Source organism: Anser brachyrhynchus (assembly GCF_964034855.1).
Source record: "Anser brachyrhynchus genome assembly, chromosome: 1".
In the NCBI taxonomy this organism is placed as follows: Eukaryota; Metazoa; Chordata; class Aves; order Anseriformes; family Anatidae; genus Anser; species Anser brachyrhynchus.
The window spans coordinates 75363608-75383097 of NC_137694.1; the positions used below are offsets into that span (position 1 = coordinate 75363608).

The 19490-nt window shown below is 37.4% G+C and overlaps 1 protein-coding gene across 3 annotated transcripts; it reads left to right on the plus strand.

Moving 5' to 3' along the window:
- Positions 1–294: 294 nt before the first annotated feature.
- Positions 295–18231, plus strand: TTLL1 (TTL family tubulin polyglutamylase complex subunit L1). Of its 3 annotated transcripts, none has more exons than XM_080576709.1 (10): positions 295–445; positions 3093–3225; positions 5016–5224; positions 7272–7452; positions 8505–8639; positions 8795–8903; positions 12209–12352; positions 14086–14172; positions 15297–15460; positions 16970–18231. In XM_080576709.1, exons 2-10 carry the CDS (start codon positions 3113–3115, stop codon positions 17097–17099), a joined length of 1272 nt encoding a protein of 423 aa, XP_080432835.1. In that variant the 5' UTR covers positions 295–445; positions 3093–3112; the 3' UTR covers positions 17100–18231. The 3 variants fall into 3 exon arrangements, with proteins under 3 accessions (XP_080432835.1, XP_080432837.1, XP_080432836.1); XM_080576711.1 differs by lacking the exon at positions 295–445 and adding an exon at positions 573–597; XM_080576710.1 differs by lacking the exon at positions 295–445 and adding an exon at positions 1575–2526.
- Positions 18232–19490: the final 1259 nt, after the last annotated feature.

A 19490-nucleotide genomic window follows, 5' to 3' on the forward strand; every position in this document is an offset into this window, starting at 1 on the left:
AATCGCCATCTACTTGGTAATCAGATGTCTATCAAGGACCTTTTCCCTGAACAGAAGACAGGGCAACTACAACCCCAAGGACTTTATGGTAGCTCCCAAAACCACGGATGAATGGGGCAAGCGCTGAGCGGGCTCCGGGACCCCGCTGTGAGGCGATGCGGGGGCAGACCCTCCCCCTCCTTGAAGCCCACGAAGGCCGCGCTGCGCTGGGCCGACAAAATGGCGTCCGCTCCTTTACGCTGCGCGGCGCCGGGCGCTCGCGGGGGCGGGGCCTCGGCGCGTCTCCCTAGCAACTGCACCCCCCACCAGTGCGGCCATGGCCCCCCGGAAGTCCTGCCGCCGCGCGTCCTGTTTCTTAGGGAACGACGCCGGAAGGGGTGGGGCGGGTCAATGGTGGTGGGCGCGGACGTGGCCGCGGCGATTGAGGGGCTGCTCTCTGCTGCAGGTGAGAGCGGGGTAGCGCTGTGCGCCCCATCTCCTGCCCCAGCCCGCCCTATCCCGCACGGCCCGGGGGCTGCCGCCACTGGGGGAGGCGTCCAGCTTCCTTCCCGCCGGCGCTATCGCGATATATCGAGCTGTCGTGGCCCTTCCCGTGAGGCGGGTGCCTAGCCCAGGGTCTCCTTGTGCGCCCGCTCCTGGAGGGTAGATCTAATGGGGTGGCTTAGAGACGTGGCATGCAGGTTTTAAGGCTCGTTCACATTTTTACAGTGTGCTTAATTAAGGCTTTTGTAGCATTTAACGCATTTCCTTTTGAAAGGAGGATTCTATCCCATGCTGACTAATTCCTGAGCTTTTAAAACCACAACAAGATGGTGTGTGGTACTAGTGAGTCACTGACTGTGATTCAGATGTACTTCAGCTCAAGTAAATGAACCCTTTTGCTTCATTTATTTTTGTTTTGGTAGTGTCTAAAAGGCCCAGCGAAAAGTCATCACCTTGTAGAACTATGTGTTGTATAAGCACACAAAGAAGGCTGCAAGTCTGCATGTGCTCTTTTCCATCTGTTTATTTAGGCTTGATTTCAGCTTGTTTTACCAATGTGAATGAAAAATAAGTGGGCCTAAAATGCTTCAAAACCAAAGCCTAATAGTAAACATCTGCCTTGTGGAATATGTCAATTTAAATAGACTAGGAAAGAAAAAGTGGGAGCGCTGCATCGTGAGCTAAGGCTCTTAGGTGGAGGGAGACTGAAGCGGAACGCGTCTCCGCATCCAGTTGTGGTAGCTGAAGACCTATTGGGTTGTTTTAGTTGCAAAAATCATCTCGATTACCTTGATTACTCATCTCTACTCGTGTAATTACTGCATTTTTGAGTTTGATTTTTTCGGTGGAAAATTATAAGTGGAGGGAGCAGTAGATGGTGTTATGTGCATGCATACCTCTGCTCTATCACCCTTCCTTGCATGGCAGCTTTTGTTCTTGGGAGAGGCACGTGCCAAAGAATGTGCCTTGGGCTCAGATTTTCTGCTGAATCAGTACTCTTCTGTAGTGGATTTCTGGGTAAGATAGCTATGAAAATTCACTAGGCTGCAATTTTAAAACTCATTTGTGGAATGTACACAACAATTGAAATTGCTTATGAGAGCTGTCTTCCCCTGACATTAGTATTATCATTTTCTCATGATAGTGCTGTCAGAAAAGCTTCAGCTTGTCCTTTGGAGAAGTAGAAATTGTGGATGTTTGGCTTGTCCTCACACCTTCAGTGCATTTGTTATACATTTATTTACATCTTTTAGACCTGGCTTTTTTTATTTTTTTATTTTTTTCAAAGAGAAAGGGCAAGGCTGTAGTACTATATATATATATGAGGATGGACAAAAATAACTTGAGCCCCCAGCATAAGGCAGATGCGTATAAACAAGCAAGTTCAGTAGAGGATTGCCACGGGGGCTGAAGTGCTTGTCCTTTGTTGAGGAGATGGGAGAACTGTGTTCCTTTGGCCTGGAGAAGAGGTGACTTTTGTGGTCATGTAATTGCAACCTTCCTGTACCTGTAAGGAGGTTTTCCAGAAGGCATAGCCAAGCTGTTTGGGGTGCTGAAGGGCGGGAAGATGGGAAACAACAAGCACAAGCTGAAACAAGGGAGGTTCAGGCTGAATCTGGAAAAATCTTTTCCCCATGAGGGCAGTTGAGTGGTGAGACAGGATGCCTAGAGCTGCTGTGCTGCTTTTGTCTTTGGAGGTTTTCCAAATGTGCTTGGATAAAGCTGAGAGCAGCCTGGTCAGACCTTATGCCTAACCCTTCTTGGAGCAGGAGTCTGCACTGGGGACCTCTTGAGGTCCCTTCCAACAGGTCTTGAGATCCTAAGGGAGGGGAAAGGCCGATGTGGACAAGTGAGAGAGATCTAGTATAGAAAGTGACACCTAGACGTCATGAGTTGAAATGCAGCTTGTGAGAACTGTTTTAATAACCTTAGGTCTGGGAAAGTCTGCTTTCAAGGGTTTATTGATACCAGCTTATTGTGCCCCAGCAGCTAGAGCAGAAGGCAAAATCACAGCTACATGAAATACAGCGAAGACAATAAAAAGTTAGTAATGTTACTTTGGTTCTTCTCCTTACATTACAGCATACTGTTCCTTGAGAGTGTAAGGGTTTTTTTTTTGGAGACTTCTATTTAGTTTGCAGTTGGTGAGTGAAGTGATCCATGTGAACTGTCTCGCTTCAAAACAAAATTAAAAATGTAATTGCATATAAGTCTTGGTTAGAAGTAATAAACAGTCTGTGCTCTATGCTTTTTTTTTTTTTCCATAAACAGCACCCAGTAAACATATGATAGTGATTTCTGTCGTTAGTGTGTTTAAGGAGAGATGTGAGCTATGCACCCATTCATAAAAAGTGAATTGGTTGGAGAGCATGGAAAATCCTTGTAACTAGACTTGTTCTGGTTTGTAGTTGTCCAGTTGACAAATGTGGGCTCTCAGTCTGAACTTAGGACATTCTTTTCATTGTTTTTTAACATTGATTTACTTCTCCCATCTTTCTGAAGTTAAAGCGCTCTCTAGGTGCCACTTCTCTTCCCCTTTGACTGTCCTGTTTTTTTTTTCTCTCCTTTTGTTATCCATTTCACACCTTTACACTGTTCTTTGCTAACAGGTTGATCCTGCTGTGGGATAATGGCAGGAAAAGTAAAGTGGGTAACTGACATAGAAAAATCTGTATTAATAAACAACTTTGAAAAAAGAGGCTGGATTCAGGTGGCAGAAAATGAAGACTGGAATTTTTATTGGTAAGTACGTTAAAATAGCAATTTCTAAATTTGTGAAGTGTTTTAATGTCTTCTGTTAATACCATTAGTAATATAACAAAATGCATATTTAAAAATAAAAGATGCACACATTAACTTACTGAAGTGTTCCTAAGAGCATAACATTGTTTCATTGCTCCTGTAATTTCTTATGCTATTGCTGATCCTTTGTTGAGATTTGTATTAGTAGATTTCTCCTCTAGCTGTGTAGGCCTGCTAAAGTCATTAGGTTTCCTCGAGACAGGAGGTCCTATCCGCATGGATCCTTTCCCATGCTAATGACCTTGTATGTCTTTCCAGTTTCATAAAGGTTTTGTCAGGCATTGGAAAGCCACTAACCTAGTAAGATGACAATCGCTTCTGAGGATACCATTTGTAAAAACACCAGGGCAAAGGCTGTAGCCAGTGGGGTGTCTTTTTGTTTTGTTTTGAAATGTGATATCTGATTTTATTCAAATTTCTTGGGAAAAAAGTCTGCTTACTGTATACTCTACTGTAGGAGGGTTTTTGTGGCCCAGTTGGAATTTTTGAATGGACCTTTACCTAAATTTTTTTGACAACCTGATGTAAGCAAAATGATCAAGGAGTACATGGTTCTAATATATGATACAACATTCTTTTATCAGTGTAGCAGAGGTTTGCCCTGTTACCAGAGTGCAAGCTCTTGTAGTAAAGGCCTTGAGAACTGCACTCGACTTCTCCTCATAGTAAAAAGTTATATGCAAACTAATTTTTCAACATTTCAATGCTGAAAGGTGAATATGAAATTAAATCAAGGTAATGGAGTTTGTCTAATACAAGACTGCAGTGCTGTGCTATGATGCAGTAATTTATTAAATGGTAGAAACAGTACCTCTTCAGGTAAGCCAAGCCATTTATATCGTCCCTTTCAAATATGACAGAATGGCACTTTATACTGCTGAATGTACCTTTTGCTAACCACTTATTTAAATGAGTAGGAATGTAGTAATCAGCTTGTGCTTTTGGAATGCAGCTGGAGGGAGGAGTAGGGGAACAGGACACTCATGCAAACTGTTGTTACTTGTTTTGTTTTCTTCCTGAAATGATAACAGCAGATTGATGCATTCAGGAAATAATCTTAAATTTCCAGTGTGACACCTTTAGTACAAAAGAAAAAAAAAACTTTGTATTTGTGGCTCTGCTCTTATCTTTTGTGAAAAATGAAGTAGATAACTGATTTGATGACTTGGTCACCGCAGCTCTCTGCTCTGGCATTTATGGATGTTTTTAGCAAGATCTGTGATTCACTGTTCATGTACTTGAAGTACTTTGGAATTCAGATAGCAAGGTGGTCAGTATGAGGTTGTTTTTGTGGCTTTTTTTTTTTTAAGAGGAAACCTGAGCTTCCAGAGAGCAAACCAATAGATTTAGAAAGATGCCTCTGTAGTATTTGGGTGCATATCAGTCATTTGTAGGCCCTGCTGGGATTTGACCTGTCTGTCATCAACAAGCCAGAGTCCACTAGGTCCAAGCTGTCATTTTACTTGCCTCACCATCTGCCCAAATTTGAGTAGCAGACGGACTGAGACAACCTCTGGCAGGATTTCATTTGGTCTTGCTAACAGGGGTTCAGTATGTTGTATTGTCACTGCAGCAAAGTATTTTACTACATAGAGCAATGAAAGAGAAGTGTGAAAGGGGGAGAAAACAGTGAGAGGGAGAAGATGAAGTAAAGGTAACACTGTTACAACTTTGTCCTCCTGGGTTGTGTTTCTTGAGAAAAGTAATTTGGTATCTGTCTTTGCCTTCAGGATGAGCGTACAAACGATCAGAAATGTTTTCAGTGTGGAAACTGGTTACCGTCTTTCTGATGACCAAATTGTCAATCATTTCCCCAACCACTATGAGCTGACCAGAAAGGATTTGATGGTAAAAAATATCAAGCGATATAGGAGAGAACTTGAGAAAGAAGGAAGTCCTCTTGCAGAAAAGGATGAAAATGGAAAATATATTTATTTGGGTATGTGGTTCTTATCAGCTTTAATCTTGTTTTCTGTGTGGTCAGTGACCTGTTGGCATTGTAACTTGAAACAGTAACAGAACAGCACGTTAATGTACAAATTATTCTAATTTACAAGTTGCTAGTTTTGTGCAATGAATTCAGTAAGAAAAACTGCTGCTTGCAAGAAGTATGTGCAACCAAAGCTGCCTATTTTTACCAGGTTGCTTTTGGAGACCTAAAATTGATGTGTTTGGATCATCACGTAAAAGTAATCTAGTTGCAGCACAGCTCAATTTTCTGAATTTCTGAAGTGTTCCAACGCTAAAATGACTATCTGCAGATGCTCTGTCACTAACAGTCAGTTAAATAGAATAAAGTGTACTCTATCCTAAAATTACTCTGTTCTGCAAACATAACAGCCTTCTTTCCCTGTCTTTTCCTCCTTTTCCCTTCCCACAAACCTGCCATTAGAGCATAAGGAAACACAAGAGTAGGGAAAGTGATTAAAAACAGTAGTTGCAAACATTTAATATGAAATTCTGTATTTTCAAAGCTTTTCACAAACCTTGTTTTGAAGGATAAGGGCTAATATTTCACAAATCGAGAGAAGTAGAGGTCATGTAACCTATTCAAGAACTTTGCTGAAATTAGACACAAGACAGGACTAAAAGATTGAACATTTCTGTTTCTGTCACACTGGGTGTTTCCTCCACTGTGTTCTTACTAGTACATAGCACTGTTCAGGGAAGAGAACAAATCCAGTTACTATGTGTGAAAGTTGTGTTTAGGCTTGGTTTGGTAAGCAGTAAGGTTCTTAATGAAGACTGAACTTACCAGTGCAGCATTAGCTGAAGCAACATGGGCTGAATGGAAATGATCATGAAATGATTATTTATAAGCATAAGGAAGAATCATGAAATTATTATTCCTAAATGTAAGGATATACAGAAATAGATTTGCATATGTATCTATCCCTATTTTAAAGAGGGAAGTATTGTGGCATTAAGGTATTTTGCTATAAGATCAGTGGTGGAACTGAAGGGCCCTAAAACTTCATATCAGAAAGGGCTGGAGTTTCTTTAAATCAAAAGTGAAAAAACATAAACATTATCTGGAAATCCTATACTGGAGCAAAAACTAAAATAATCTTTTGTAGAAAGGTTCCAGACAGAATTGAATGGATAAACTCTTCAGAGGAGAAATTTAGGGGAAGTTGGAGAACTGGTAATGACTGCTAGAAAATGAAGTTTAAAAACAAGTAAGAACAAGCAAAAACAAACAAAAAATCCACCACCATCGCACCCCCCTGCAAAAAAACAAATAAAACCACAACCAACCAAAGGAAAAAAGCCACTACCCCTTCAAAACAAACAAACAAAGTAGGAGTAGGAGTAAGTTGGGAGTAAGGAGAGCAAAGTTGTTACAGAGGTCGGAAAGCATTGGAGTGAAATAGAGATGGAGACATTGAACTGATTTACATCTGGGGCAAGTGGAAAAAAAGCACTGTTCATCTGTGTAAGAAAGAAGCATTGCTTTATGGATGAAACTGAGAATAATCTGATAGCGAAAAGCAAGAAATATTTTTCTTTAGATTTCCGCGAGCATGGTAATACTGGGTATGGGAGCAAAGAATGACTAATGGAAGTTACACAGAAACAAAAAATACCACATCCAAAGAGGAAACATCAACATTAGGATTTTTGCATATACAGAGATTTGAAGAATGATAAAAGCTAGCATATGAAATCGAGAAATTTTGCTAATATAAGTTAAGTTGGAATGGTGTCTAATACTCTAATTGCACATCATTTAAACAGAAGAAAAATAATCCATATGAATTAAAGTCTGCTAATCTGAAATTAGCAGCATGCAATATTTAGCAATTCTTTAAGTAAAAACTATGAACTAAATGAGATTAAAAAGCAACATGAGTTTTATTGAAGGTGGATCATGCCAGATTGGAAAAATTGAGAACCAAGAAATTATTTTTTACCCTATATTCATGAATAGTCTTCTTAGATACAGCGTCCTTAATCGTGAACCTTTTTTTTTTCTCTTAACTCAGATTTTGTTCCTGTTACTTTTATGCTTCCTGCCGATTATAATCTCTTTGTTGAAGAATTCAGAAAAAATCCCTCCAGCACTTGGATTATGAAACCTTGTGGTAAAGCTCAAGGAAAAGGAATATTTCTAATCAATAAACTCTCTCAAATTAAAAAATGGTCTCGAGATAGCAAAACATCTTCGTAAGTGCTTTAAAGACTAAACCCTTTGTTGTACTTTGTATAATCAGGTGAACCACATGAACATGCTAGTTGTCCGATGCACAGGGAAAAGTATTTCATTACTATTGCTTTGTCATTATATAGTTTTGCATTTCATCTCAATTATCTGGCTTCCTCCTTCAAACAAGTCTTAGTAAGATTTATTTTGGTGCGAGGAGGTATAAAAAACTGTTTGAATAACTATTCTCTATAAAAAATGCTTTTAGTGTTGGATGAATAACTTGCAAAAACAAATTGCTCTGCTCCATAGTGTTAAATAACAGGAAGTGAGGAAAAAAATCTTTCGCTGAGCAGTTTGTATTTAATATGTATCAATTCACTTCTTAAACTAATACAAAGGAGGAATGTGCTTTTGGGAAATAAAGACGTGATCTGTTTGGAGCACAAAGTAATACACCTTACATTGGTGACCTACTTCCAAATGGATCTAACAGTTTAGCAATCTGTGTTTTCCTCTGACTAATAAAAGTTTTGATCACACAACTAATGCTATTTTTTTCGGTTATAAATTGACTGGCTAAACCTCCCTTGAGTATTTTTTTTCTATTTACCTTGGAATCTGAAGAATGTCACAGTTTGAAAGCTAGCTTTGCAATTGCAAGCTATGCATAAATACAAACATTCTAGGAATACAAGGCTTTGACTAACAAAGGTAATGTAATATGTACTCTTTGCTTTTCTGAACTCTGATTAGCTGTAAATGCTCTCAAAGGAAAAGGCTGGTTTGTAGAACTGCATTCTGAGTGGCTCAGTTAGCTACTCTGTTAACTTCAAAACTGAATTTAATTGGAAATCTCAGCCATGTGTTTTGTATTAACTTTTTTTTCTTTGGTACGTAATGATGGATGCCAAGCATGTTTTATTAACCAGTATAACTTAAAACATTGCATTGCCAATAAGATACAAGATTTCAGTCAATTCAAAATCACAGGCTGCTTCTAAAGAAGAAAAAGATCTATCCTGTTATAACGTTTACAGTTGTCACATTCTGAAACCTTACTGATGTCTTACAGGTTTGTATCTCAGTCTTCCAAAGAAGCTTATGTGATTTCTCTATATATCAACAATCCATTACTAATTGGAGGAAAGAAATTTGACCTTCGTCTGTATGTTTTAGTATCTACCTATCGCCCTCTGAGATGTTACATGTAAGATCGTATGTGTTTGTATATTAATGTTTAATGTAGTCAAAATAACGTTGCCATTGTTGCACAAAGAAGTTTAACATGTACATGGTGTCCTGAGATGATCTTTTACTTACTTCCTACTGGGGTTTAAACTTTAATGACTTTTTGCATTTAAGGTATAAACTTGGATTTTGCCGGTTTTGCACAGTAAAATATACACCAAGTACAAGTGAATTGGATAACATGTTTGTACATCTTACAAACGTTGCCATTCAGAAACATGGGGTAAGTGTACTGTGTTCTTAGGTGCTTTTTCATAGGAAGACTGGTTTTCTTGAATTGTCGCAAAAGTTTGGAATAAAAAGGCTTTTTGTCATTTTTTCATCAGCTTGCAATTAAATTACTTACTTGATCTTTAAATAAATAAATTTTAAAAGACTGTAGATAAAATATATGCAAGGTAATGAGTTGCAAGCTCTGTAATAGACTGTGATATCTTCAGTGTTGACTTGCAGTAGTTGAAAGCAATTTCTTTCCAAGTCTCCTGTCATTTAAATGCTAATATGCTCACTTAGCAATTCAGTCTATGAGCAGTGGAATTAATGAAGCCTGGTTCCTGTGGATTTGTATTTTATAATGGCACTTGAATATCTCCTTCCTGATCTCCCCTTCCCTCTTTCTCACCTATCCAGTTAATTCAGCTTTCCAGTTTTCAGCACTTATTTACCACAGTGCCTTCCACCTTCTTCCTATGTGTCGTCGTCGTGGTGTCGTCCCCCTCCTCCCCCCCCACAGCTTTCTTTGGTGAAAAAGGGAACATGCAGTTGTGAGTTTAGTGATAACTGTTTGCTGCCTGGCCAGCTGGTGGCTTCCTCTTGAATGCACAATGATGGAGTTCTGCCTGAAGAACAGTTCCGTCCTGTAATTTGCCATTGATGCTCATAAAATATGTGGAAGCCTGATAGCTTTGACAGCATTTCCCTCTGTCAAAATAGGCTAAAATTCACCAGTGAAAGGAAAGGCTAGTGGGTTAGGGGTGAAACAAACGGGTGGACATGCAGTATCACTGCCCAAAACTTGTTCCTTCAGGGAATTCACTTGATAATGGCTGTCCCTTCTGCATTTTTAGCAGATGTCTGTGATTTGTAAAACGTGCCTCTGTAGCAGGGATTAAAACTCCATTGTTTTACTTCCCAATTTTGTGGGGTTTATTTTTTTAAGAGCATTGAAAATATGTACATATATGTATATGCACGCTCATGCACAAGAAAAATGTGCCTTGTGTCTTACTGCTTTGTAAGTTATAGCAGAACTGTTAGGAGTTATAGCTATAACCTACATATAGCTATAGCTTGTAACTGTTATAGCAGCATAACAGAACTGTTTTTATCCGGATATTCCTGTAACAAAGGTGTGAATTGTAAATGTCACCTATGGTGGTAATTATTAGCTAGAGTAAGTGTCAAAATGTAACACTTTTAGCACTGCAAACGTTTTCTTGCTCAGATGCTGATTTGTGAAGTGCTTCAGAGATCTTATGATCTGACAGGGCACACTGAGTTGCGGTAAAACAGTTCCCGTACAATGTAAGAGCATAAATCATGGTGCTGTTGCCAGTAACAGAGAAGAGATGAGGCATGGGATATGTTGCCTATCCCATTATTATGCACCCTTTCATCTACACCAACTAAAGTATTTCTCCCAAGAACTTCAGTATTTCTCCCAAATAAAAGTAGAAGTGAAAATAAGTAGTGAGGTCATCTTGAAAGAAGAAAGGACAACAGAAATGGGTATAGAAGTATCAGCATAAAAATGTACAGTCATTACTGGAGCATTTGAAAGATTTATTTTTTTTAGAAATGTTGAACCATTAATACCTGTTGAGTCTTCCAGAAAGAGGTGAGAAAAGTTTAGCCACTGTCTGTCCCATCTTTCCTTCTGTTTTAAACATGTCTGCAACTTCAGAGGCAACTAAGCTGTACAATTTTAGAAGAACCACCTAATTTGAACTGTCAAGTGATTTATCAAAATTATGATGAGGTCTGGAAAGGCTCTTAGTTTCTAGCTTTTCATCTCTACTCTAAACCCTACGTGAACCCTGGAGTTTTACTTTATTTGTATCCTACAAGCTCATGGGAAAATATCACTAAATTGAAAAGCTTATAATTCAATATCAGGGAGAGAGAAAAAGTAATGTAAAGGGAAGGAGGGTAATTAAGTATACACATTGTAGTATTTGTGCCAGAAAATATAATTCTAAATCATTATTCACTGCATATGTAATGCAAAAAAAACCAACAGTAATTCTTCTATTCAATTTTCTGTTAGCAATCGTCCATGTAGCCTGCAATATTCTGCTTTGTTCTGATATTTTTAATTAAATAGTTGTGACAGTGCAAAGCTCTATACAGTTGCAATCTATTTTCTGATCCAAACCATTCAATGATTCTATTTTGATTTGAGTATTTATTCTGAAATGCAAAGTGGGTTGAAACTTTGATCTCTGTCCCCTTTCTGGAATCTGTGGTCTTAAGACATTTTTTCCATGCAAGTCCTGAGAACCATGTTTCAGATCTTTATTTGTATAGTCTTTCAAATTTACTATGGGGGAAGCTGTAGAGGAGAGGAGGAAAACAAAACAAAACACCAACCAAACAAACAAAAAACTAAAAATAGATAGAGGTTTCTCTGACCTTTTTTTACAAGATGAAAGGTTTCATTCCTATAAGAACTTTTTTCTACTCTAGGCATTCAGTGTTTTATAATTTAGCAGGCATACAATTGTTCTTATAAACGCTCAGAGGAAAATCTTTAAAAAGGGATAAAGTCCTTGTCCTGAGAGCTATTTGAGGACTGAAAATATCTTTCCATCAGTAAGAACACCATCAGTTTGCTTTGGTCCTTCCGTTTAGCGAGAATATCTTGCAGGACATTGATAGCCTCTGAAAAGACAAAAATATAGCAACCTCCTTTTTTCCCTTGTTCTATTTCAGCAGCACTTAATGTGTTTTCTATAGCAAAGTACTGAATTACCTGAAAAATTGTTTGAGAGTAATTCAGGTGTTATTTCACTGTCTTCATTAATGCAGCTGTTGTCAGTAGTACCATTAAGAATATACCATGCTTGTCTTTTGAGGAAACAGACAAGTCATATTTTAAATGAGTAAACCCAGATAAGTGCTACATTTTAGAACTGCTAACTTTAGTGAAATTTAGCTATTATTAACTACTTCTCCAGAGGAGGAAAAAGGTTCAGTCTTCTCTTGTCACACTTCAAAACTTAGATTTCCCAGTCGAAACTTAGATTTTGCTATTAAACTGTTGAAGTACTTTTTTTCTTTTAAGTCCAGCTTTATTACTTGATTTGTGAAGTGCGATGTAAACATATGGCTATAATAAAAATGGTTGTTTATGTAGAGGGCAGTTTAAAGATGAAGTCTGCATAAAGCTGTAAAATAGAGTAAAAGCAATTTGAGTTTGTTTTTAAAACAACCTTTGTATGCAAGTATAAGTGGACTTTTTGTGTGGATGAAACAAAACTGCTGAACAACTTCAAAATCTTAGACTAAATTAACCGTGCAACTCTTCAGGATGATTACAATCATATCCATGGAGGCAAGTGGACAGTGAGTAACTTACGCCTGTATCTAGAAAGCACCCGTGGAAAGGAAGTGACGAACAAATTATTTGATGAAATTCACTGGATAATTGTGCAGTCCCTGAAAGCCGTTGCGGTGAGTACTGTTCTGGGAATGCTGCTAGTGTAGACTTTTCATAACCATGCAAGTGAGCTTGCCACCAAAAAATCCTTGAAATCTGTTTCCTGCTATTTGAGTGACAGTGTTGATGCTGATTCCTGCAATTCTGTGATCTGTTGATTTGTTTGAGCTGGGTGAATTTGAATCTTGGGTGGGTGGGCGAGCTGTGTGTGCATATTGAAGAGCTGAATGAATCTCTCTCCTTCAGGTCTCTCTGAACTATTTAATATGACTTGATAGTGCCCTTGTGAATAGTATTAAGCTCTGCCAAGGCTCATGATGTCATTTCAGCAATAACAAATATGTCAAAGAAAAAATAGCTGTGGAGGACAATTTATCAATCAAAATGTAAGGATATTAGTTTAGCAGACTTACGTAACTTACTTTCAGCTCTTCTATATACTAGTCACATAGTTATCATGAACTGTTATACACTTACTTTTTTTGATTTAAATATGATAGTCCTCTGCTTGAGTGACCTTTGAGTGTTTGGGTAATAGTCCATGATTACATTAGAGAGCAGGTACTGCTCCATGGGGCAACTGGGGTAACTGAAGAGCTTATTGCTGCCAAGAAGGGCTGTCCTGTTCTCAAGTGCATGGTCTCATCATCTTTTTTGGGCTGGTCCTGGCACCATTGGGAGTTGAATCATCTCACTTGTCCAACTGAAAAATTACTATTTTATTGATGGGTTGGTATTCTGCCAGTGTTATAAGCTGAATGACCTCACTGAAGGATCAGATGAATGCCAGAATCAGCACAAGAAAGAGGGACAAGGTCATGAAGCTAGAATCAGTGGGAGGTGGGGAAGTGGGGCTCACCTCAGCGTCTGCTATCCAATCATATTTGAAAACAGATGTGAGAAGAAAAGGTATTTGATCTAAATGTTTGCAGAACCTTAGGAGAAGAAAAGTGTTTAGAATATAGAGGATGAAATGTTTTGGTCAGCTTCAGTACTTCTTTGTGTCTGAGAATGACAGATGTAATAAGAGATGCTCTTTCCTCTTACCCCTCTTTCATTCTCTGAAGAAATGAAAAGCTTTCATTATTAATGTAGGAGAGGAAATCATGTTTCTAACCTGTTACAAAGGTTTCTTTAAAAGATCTGATGAGATTTGTATAAAAGTCTTGGCGTGCATACTGAAAATCCTTTGCAGATGCTGGAAAATTGAGTGGAGGATGTGTATCTATGTACAACATGATCCTTTGTCTCTCTTAGCTTTCAAGATCGTAGATGGCTTGAGCTAATAATAGTTTTTAAAAATATCTGGTAATTGTTTGACCTTACTTTTCTGCAGTAAAAGAAATGTCTTTGAATAAGTCTTCCATCTCTGAAGTTTAAAGAATTTATGTTTATGTGAAGCTATGTTAAGTAAACTTGAAAACTTCCCAATTTCTCCAGATATATTTAGGTTTTAGATATTCTTACTGCTTTTGAAAAATGGGAGAACGCTTATTTTAAAGCTGGAAGCATGATGGAAAACTAATGTAACAGTCCTTGGCATTAATGCAATCATTAATATTGAAATGTGTACTTTGGAGTTGAGTGTGGGGAGAATCCTGAACTTATTAGTAGCTTATGTTAGAGTTACATTAGCTTATGTTGTAGAAGATTTGTAATCCAGTCCTGTCACTTATAGCAAATCAAGTGCATAATCAGGTTACTTACAAATTGGTTGTTCTTAATACATTTTTGTCTTTTTTTTTAGCCTGTAATGAATAATGATAAACACTGCTTTGAATGCTATGGATATGACATTATCATTGATGACAAGCTTAAACCATGGCTAATTGAGGTAAAGTTACACAAAATATGGAAATAACTTCTTACTAATTTTATATCACAGAGTAGAAGACTACAGAGGAATCTACTTGGTTTTCTCTTTTTAAGCTTTGTCTTTCTGTTCTTTAGGTAAGTGGATTAGGCAAAATGTCAGAAAGTAAAATAGACCATGTGATGACCAAGCTACTGTGTGCTTTTTTTCTGTTTGTTTTTTTTGTGTGTTTGTGGCTTTCTGTTTTGTCTTCCAAATCCGGAGCATCCACACAATTAGACTTCAGAGGCAGTCTGAATATTAGCAGCCCTCTTAGTTAATGTATCAGTAGCTGGAAAATTGACATTGGCCCGATGCAGCATAACATTGAGCTTACCAAGTCTTGAGCGCTGTCATGTCATTAATGTTGCAGGTTAGGAGGAAAGAAAGGGGAGGCATATACAGGATAATTGGGATATTTGGAAAGCTTCTTTTTTCACATAAATTTCTCTTTAGTGTATTAACTTTGGATCTGTGTGTTCAACAAAAATTTTATCTAGCCCTCTTCCTTAATTCTACTGAAAGAGCAAAGCTGTTTGTTGTTCTGATACCACTTCTTTGTAATAAATGTGGAACACAAGAGATATGTTAAAATTAACCCCACTTTTAGCCTTAGCTAAAAAAAAAAAAAAAAAATCCAATTTAGTGCTCTGAATAGAGAGGGAGCATATGTGTTTCTCCAGCTCACAATTTAACAGGGGAGAACTTGGATTAAGAACATAAATAAAAGCTGTTTAACTAGAATAAGCCTACAGATTCCTGTATGTAGCAACTGTTGGAGTGAACCAGGCACTGAAATTTATGGTTTTGGTATCCATGGAAGCTTAGAAAACTAAACAAAAATCTGTTTTTCTGAAACCTGGTGAACTTAGTCTCAGGAAAAATCTTCAAGGCCTTCTGGCACTGCAGACACGTAGTGTTGTTTTTTTTTTTAAGTTAAAAAAAAAAAAAAGCCCAACGGGGGATTCCATTCAACATCTGAGGAACAGAAAGATGTGCTTAGAGACGCTGATTCTTCATTTCCCAAATAGTATGTGTAGTCATCACAAGTGCTGTTTAGAGAACTGTACTACTCAAAAAATTGATGCTGCCTTTTTTTTTTGTAGGTTAATGCTTCCCCTTCTCTTACTTCCAGTACGGCTAATGATCGCATCTTGAAGTACAATCTTATTAATGACACACTTAACATTGCTGTGCCAAATGGGGAAATTCCAGACTGTAAATGGAATAAATCTCCACCAAAAGAGGTTCTTGGCAATTATGAAGTCTTGTAAGTTTTATCAATGTTCTATATAAATGCAAATGTTTTTCAGTTGCTCCACTTTATCTCTGTGGTCTACACTGCACATTAAAAAAAGTAAACTTAATTCATTCATATGGGAAAAATGGACAGAAAGATAGCACTTCATTTTTTAGGGCTGCATTAGCAGCTTTGGAGGTGGGAGTACATCCTTTATCTCCAGAGGGAACTTAAATTGTCTAATAAACCGCTGGGTGTAGTGAGCTTCCAGAAGCTGAATTTGAGGGATAGAAGCAAGAGAGCGTTTGTCTTCTACATACGTAGAGTTTAATTTTCTTGAGTGTAACATACAGATTGTAGTTAAATAGATAAAATTTGTATCAAATAGCTATTACCTCTCAGTTCATAGAAATGATGCCACTTAATTCTTGTCATTCATGGATGTAATAATAATAATGTATTGCCAGGTATTTTTAAAATTCCCCAATCTGTATTACAAAGGGAGAAATCAAGGAGATGGACATCTTTATGTTGGAGTGTCTGAAGAATTTATCTAGGATGCAGAGGAACACTTGAATACCATGTTGATGACAATTTCTCATGTTTATTAAAAGAATGTTCACATAGGTTCTCAAGTCTATTTATATTACAATTGTTTAGGATGTCAGGAATGTGGTATGTACACAGTTGATCCAATAGTTCATACCAGTTTTACACTCTTTTGATATGTTAGTAAAATCAGTTATATATGTAAGTGTCAGCTGAATTACGATTTAAATTTCAGTTAATGTTTTATATGTGGTAGCTACAAATACCTATACAACAATGTAACTGAACATATATTATGCCTGTTCTACGACTGATCTACAAAATATTGTAGTATTATCTTTTGATAATTATACGTCCATAGCCAATTCCTGCTTAAAATTTCCATAACAACTGAAAGGTAAGTGTATACTGAAGTTATCTGAGACTATAATGTGGTTAGATATTTAAAGAACTACTTGTCACTGTGGTTAAGTGTTACAAAATACATGTCATCAAATGCATTTAATTTAAACACAGTTTGTTCAGCTCATTCTTTCCCTACTTGCTCACTGATGCAACATTGGAGTTTTCTGAAATTGCAGTTAGCATCCCTCTGTTTGAAGCAATAACTTAAGACTTCATTAAATGGCCAGCAATCAGATGTTGTTGCTCAACCACAGGTCTGCAGTAGCAATATTGAGGAGAAATACAGAAGAACATTTCACGCTTGTGAAATTTCACAAACTCAGGAGTTTAACTAAAGCTGCCAAACAATTTGTTGCTTACAAAAAGTAGCTGAAGATGTTTTGGTTGATCTGTATTTTAAAATCATGTGGTGGTAAATTTCCTTGAATAATAGCTGTATCGCAAACTATGTGCATGTAAACATGTGCATAAAACAGCTTGTGTTAAATGCCAGTGCTAAATATTAAGCAAAACAGAATATGGAAGACTTGTTGTTTGTGTAGTGAATAGTGGGACAAGGTACTGAACAGATTGTCTTATTTTTAGATATGATGAAGAGATGGCGCAAAGTGATGGTCCTGATCGTGACTTGCGAAGTCGTTCTGGGCAATCCACTGGAACAAAAGGAGGTCGTGCAAGAGATTCGGGAAAGCCTATATTGACCACCTGGAAATAATGATTAAAAAACCCAACCACACTGGTGGTAGGACAACATCATGAACAAAAAGGCGATTATCATTAACCAATTTCTCTATTTTGGTATGTTGTATGTGGGAAGTATTAAAGGAGGACAATACAGCTTTTGAAAAGAAATGAAATATACTCTAAAACCAGGAACTGTACTATACATGTGCTGACTTGCCAATAATAATAATTATACACATGCATGTGCATATATATATATATAAAAAATGTATGCATATATATAAAAAACTAATTTCATGCAAGGATATTTGTGCATGTGCTTATAGTAGTTCTCTGAAAAACAACGAATTCTGAACTTTTAGAAGCATATATATTCAGACTTTGAAGAAACCAATACACTCTCAGCAATGATTAAAAGGTTTCTTTATAAAGATGACAACTCAAAATATGTTCTGAAAGAAGATACTTGTTGCTCTGAATATAATTTATTTTCAATAGTAGCCTATCTCTACATCTATGTAATAAATGAGATACGGATTCTGTGAACGGGTGGTAGTGGTGAGGATAAGTATTGCCAGAATGATGGTTGATGGCTTCTTGCTAGTAAGGAAAAAAAAAGTAATGAGAGAAAATAGTAGTGCATGGAGTCAATGATTTACAAACAGTCTTAAGAACTTGAAAAGTAAATCTTTATATGCTGAGGGTTTTTTGATCATTTTGTTTTTGTTTTCCCTTAGAATGTTTTGAGCTGATATCTCTTTAACGGTAAAAGTTTCATGTACAAAGGAAATATTTAATATGGTAAATTGATGCATTATTTGACTAGCTGTTCACTTTTATTGCAAGATAATGTATCTTTGGAAAATCAGACAGAACAATTACATACTGTAATAAATCTCAGTGCTTGAGACTGGCTATATATCTCTATTTGCACCAGAGTCTCTTCATGTATTTATGCATGTAAGTAGAATATCTGGATATTTTTGTATATTTTGTATGTACTATAACAAAAATATTGTTGAATATGATAAGCTATTTCTAGTAGCTCTTGTATCAAAATCTGTGATAATTAGCTACCAAAATATATAGAGCAAAAGTTAAAAATAGGTATTTCAGCCTTCTAACATTGTAGTATATAAATAAACTAGTTGAGTCTGTCAGTGGCTCTTGTTTTCCACTTGCATTTCTACCAGCTGTTTGGCTGTTATTCATATATGTATGGATGCGCAGCTCTGATCATCTCCTCCCCCCCCCCCTTTTTTTTTTTGGATAGTGGAGGATTACGGAGAGAGAGACAAAGGAGTCTTGAAGTTGCAAGTATCCATGCAACCATAATACACTCTAATCTGGATACCACTAGTGCAGCGATACTCCATTTCTGCTTGCCAGAGCAGGCTAAGTGCTTTTCACCTTTCTATGTGGCAGGCCACTTAAGTGCATGCAAATTAAACTTAACCTCTCCCATAAGTGTATTATTAATAACTTATCTTGCTGACACAAACATGGATTCAATAATACAGTGCTCTTTAAAGAGCAAGAAATCAGAGACTGCAGTTAGTTATGGTGACCCTCTCTTCCTGATCTCACTCCACTTTCTTTTTAAAAACAATGGACTAGTGATCAGGTATATCAGACTTTCTCCTCGTTTCCTTTTCCAATAAGCTTTTTGCAGAGGTTGAAGTTTGAAGGCTTAGCTATGTTATCACTTCTAATGCATACAAAAAATAGCTATACAAAGAGAGTTTTATGGAATGAAAGTGAAATGACATGAAATCCTAGGTGATTCAGATTGCCTTTATCAGTAACAAGCAAAAAATAACTGTAAGCAAGCAGGAAGTCTTCCTTTTCTATGAAGAACTTGAAGCCTGATATAGATACATGAAATGTTCTTGTGAAAATCAAAACTGGGAACCCCCGTTGAAAAATACAATGCTTTGCCTGAATTTGACTAAGGAAAGGGCCGTGGCCCGTGGTAGCTGAAAAAGTTTTCTCTGTGCATGAAATGACTTGTCTGCAGGCTCTGCAATGGGGCGGAGGGGAGAAGGAAACAAAAGCAGCCCTAGCTAATAGTTCTGGGGGAGGAGGGCAGTATGTGAACATCAGTCTGTGAGATGTTTGTTTTTACCTTTCAAGGCCATGTACAGGTGAAAAGCTGGTGAGGAGGAGGAAGGGCTGGAAACGAAAACTTATTTCATGTCCAGGGTTAAAATTTTAAACTTTCACTCCAGCGTTCCTTAGCTAAATCTGCTATTGTAGTAGGACACAAATAATGGTACAATGTGGTGGGTAAACTGATAACAGCCTGGGGCATGCTCCACTATCAGTTGGAGCTGAGGTGATTAGTGAGATGTTTAAACCATTCTGGCATGTGTTTATACTGTAGGAGTTGAGGGTAATTAAAGGTGTGATGTTAACGTGTATG

Coding starts and splice junctions, on each gene's coding strand:
- TTLL1 (XM_080576709.1), top strand. CDS start 3,113: ATGGCAGGAAAAGTAAAGTGGGTAACTGACATAGAAAAATCTGTATTA. Junction 5,225..7,271: donor TGGAAAATATATTTATTTGG/GTATGTGGTTCT, acceptor CTCTTAACTCAG/ATTTTGTTCCTGTTACTTTT. Junction 14,173..15,296: donor TTAAACCATGGCTAATTGAG/GTAAAGTTACAC, acceptor TTTTTTTTGTAG/GTTAATGCTTCCCCTTCTCT.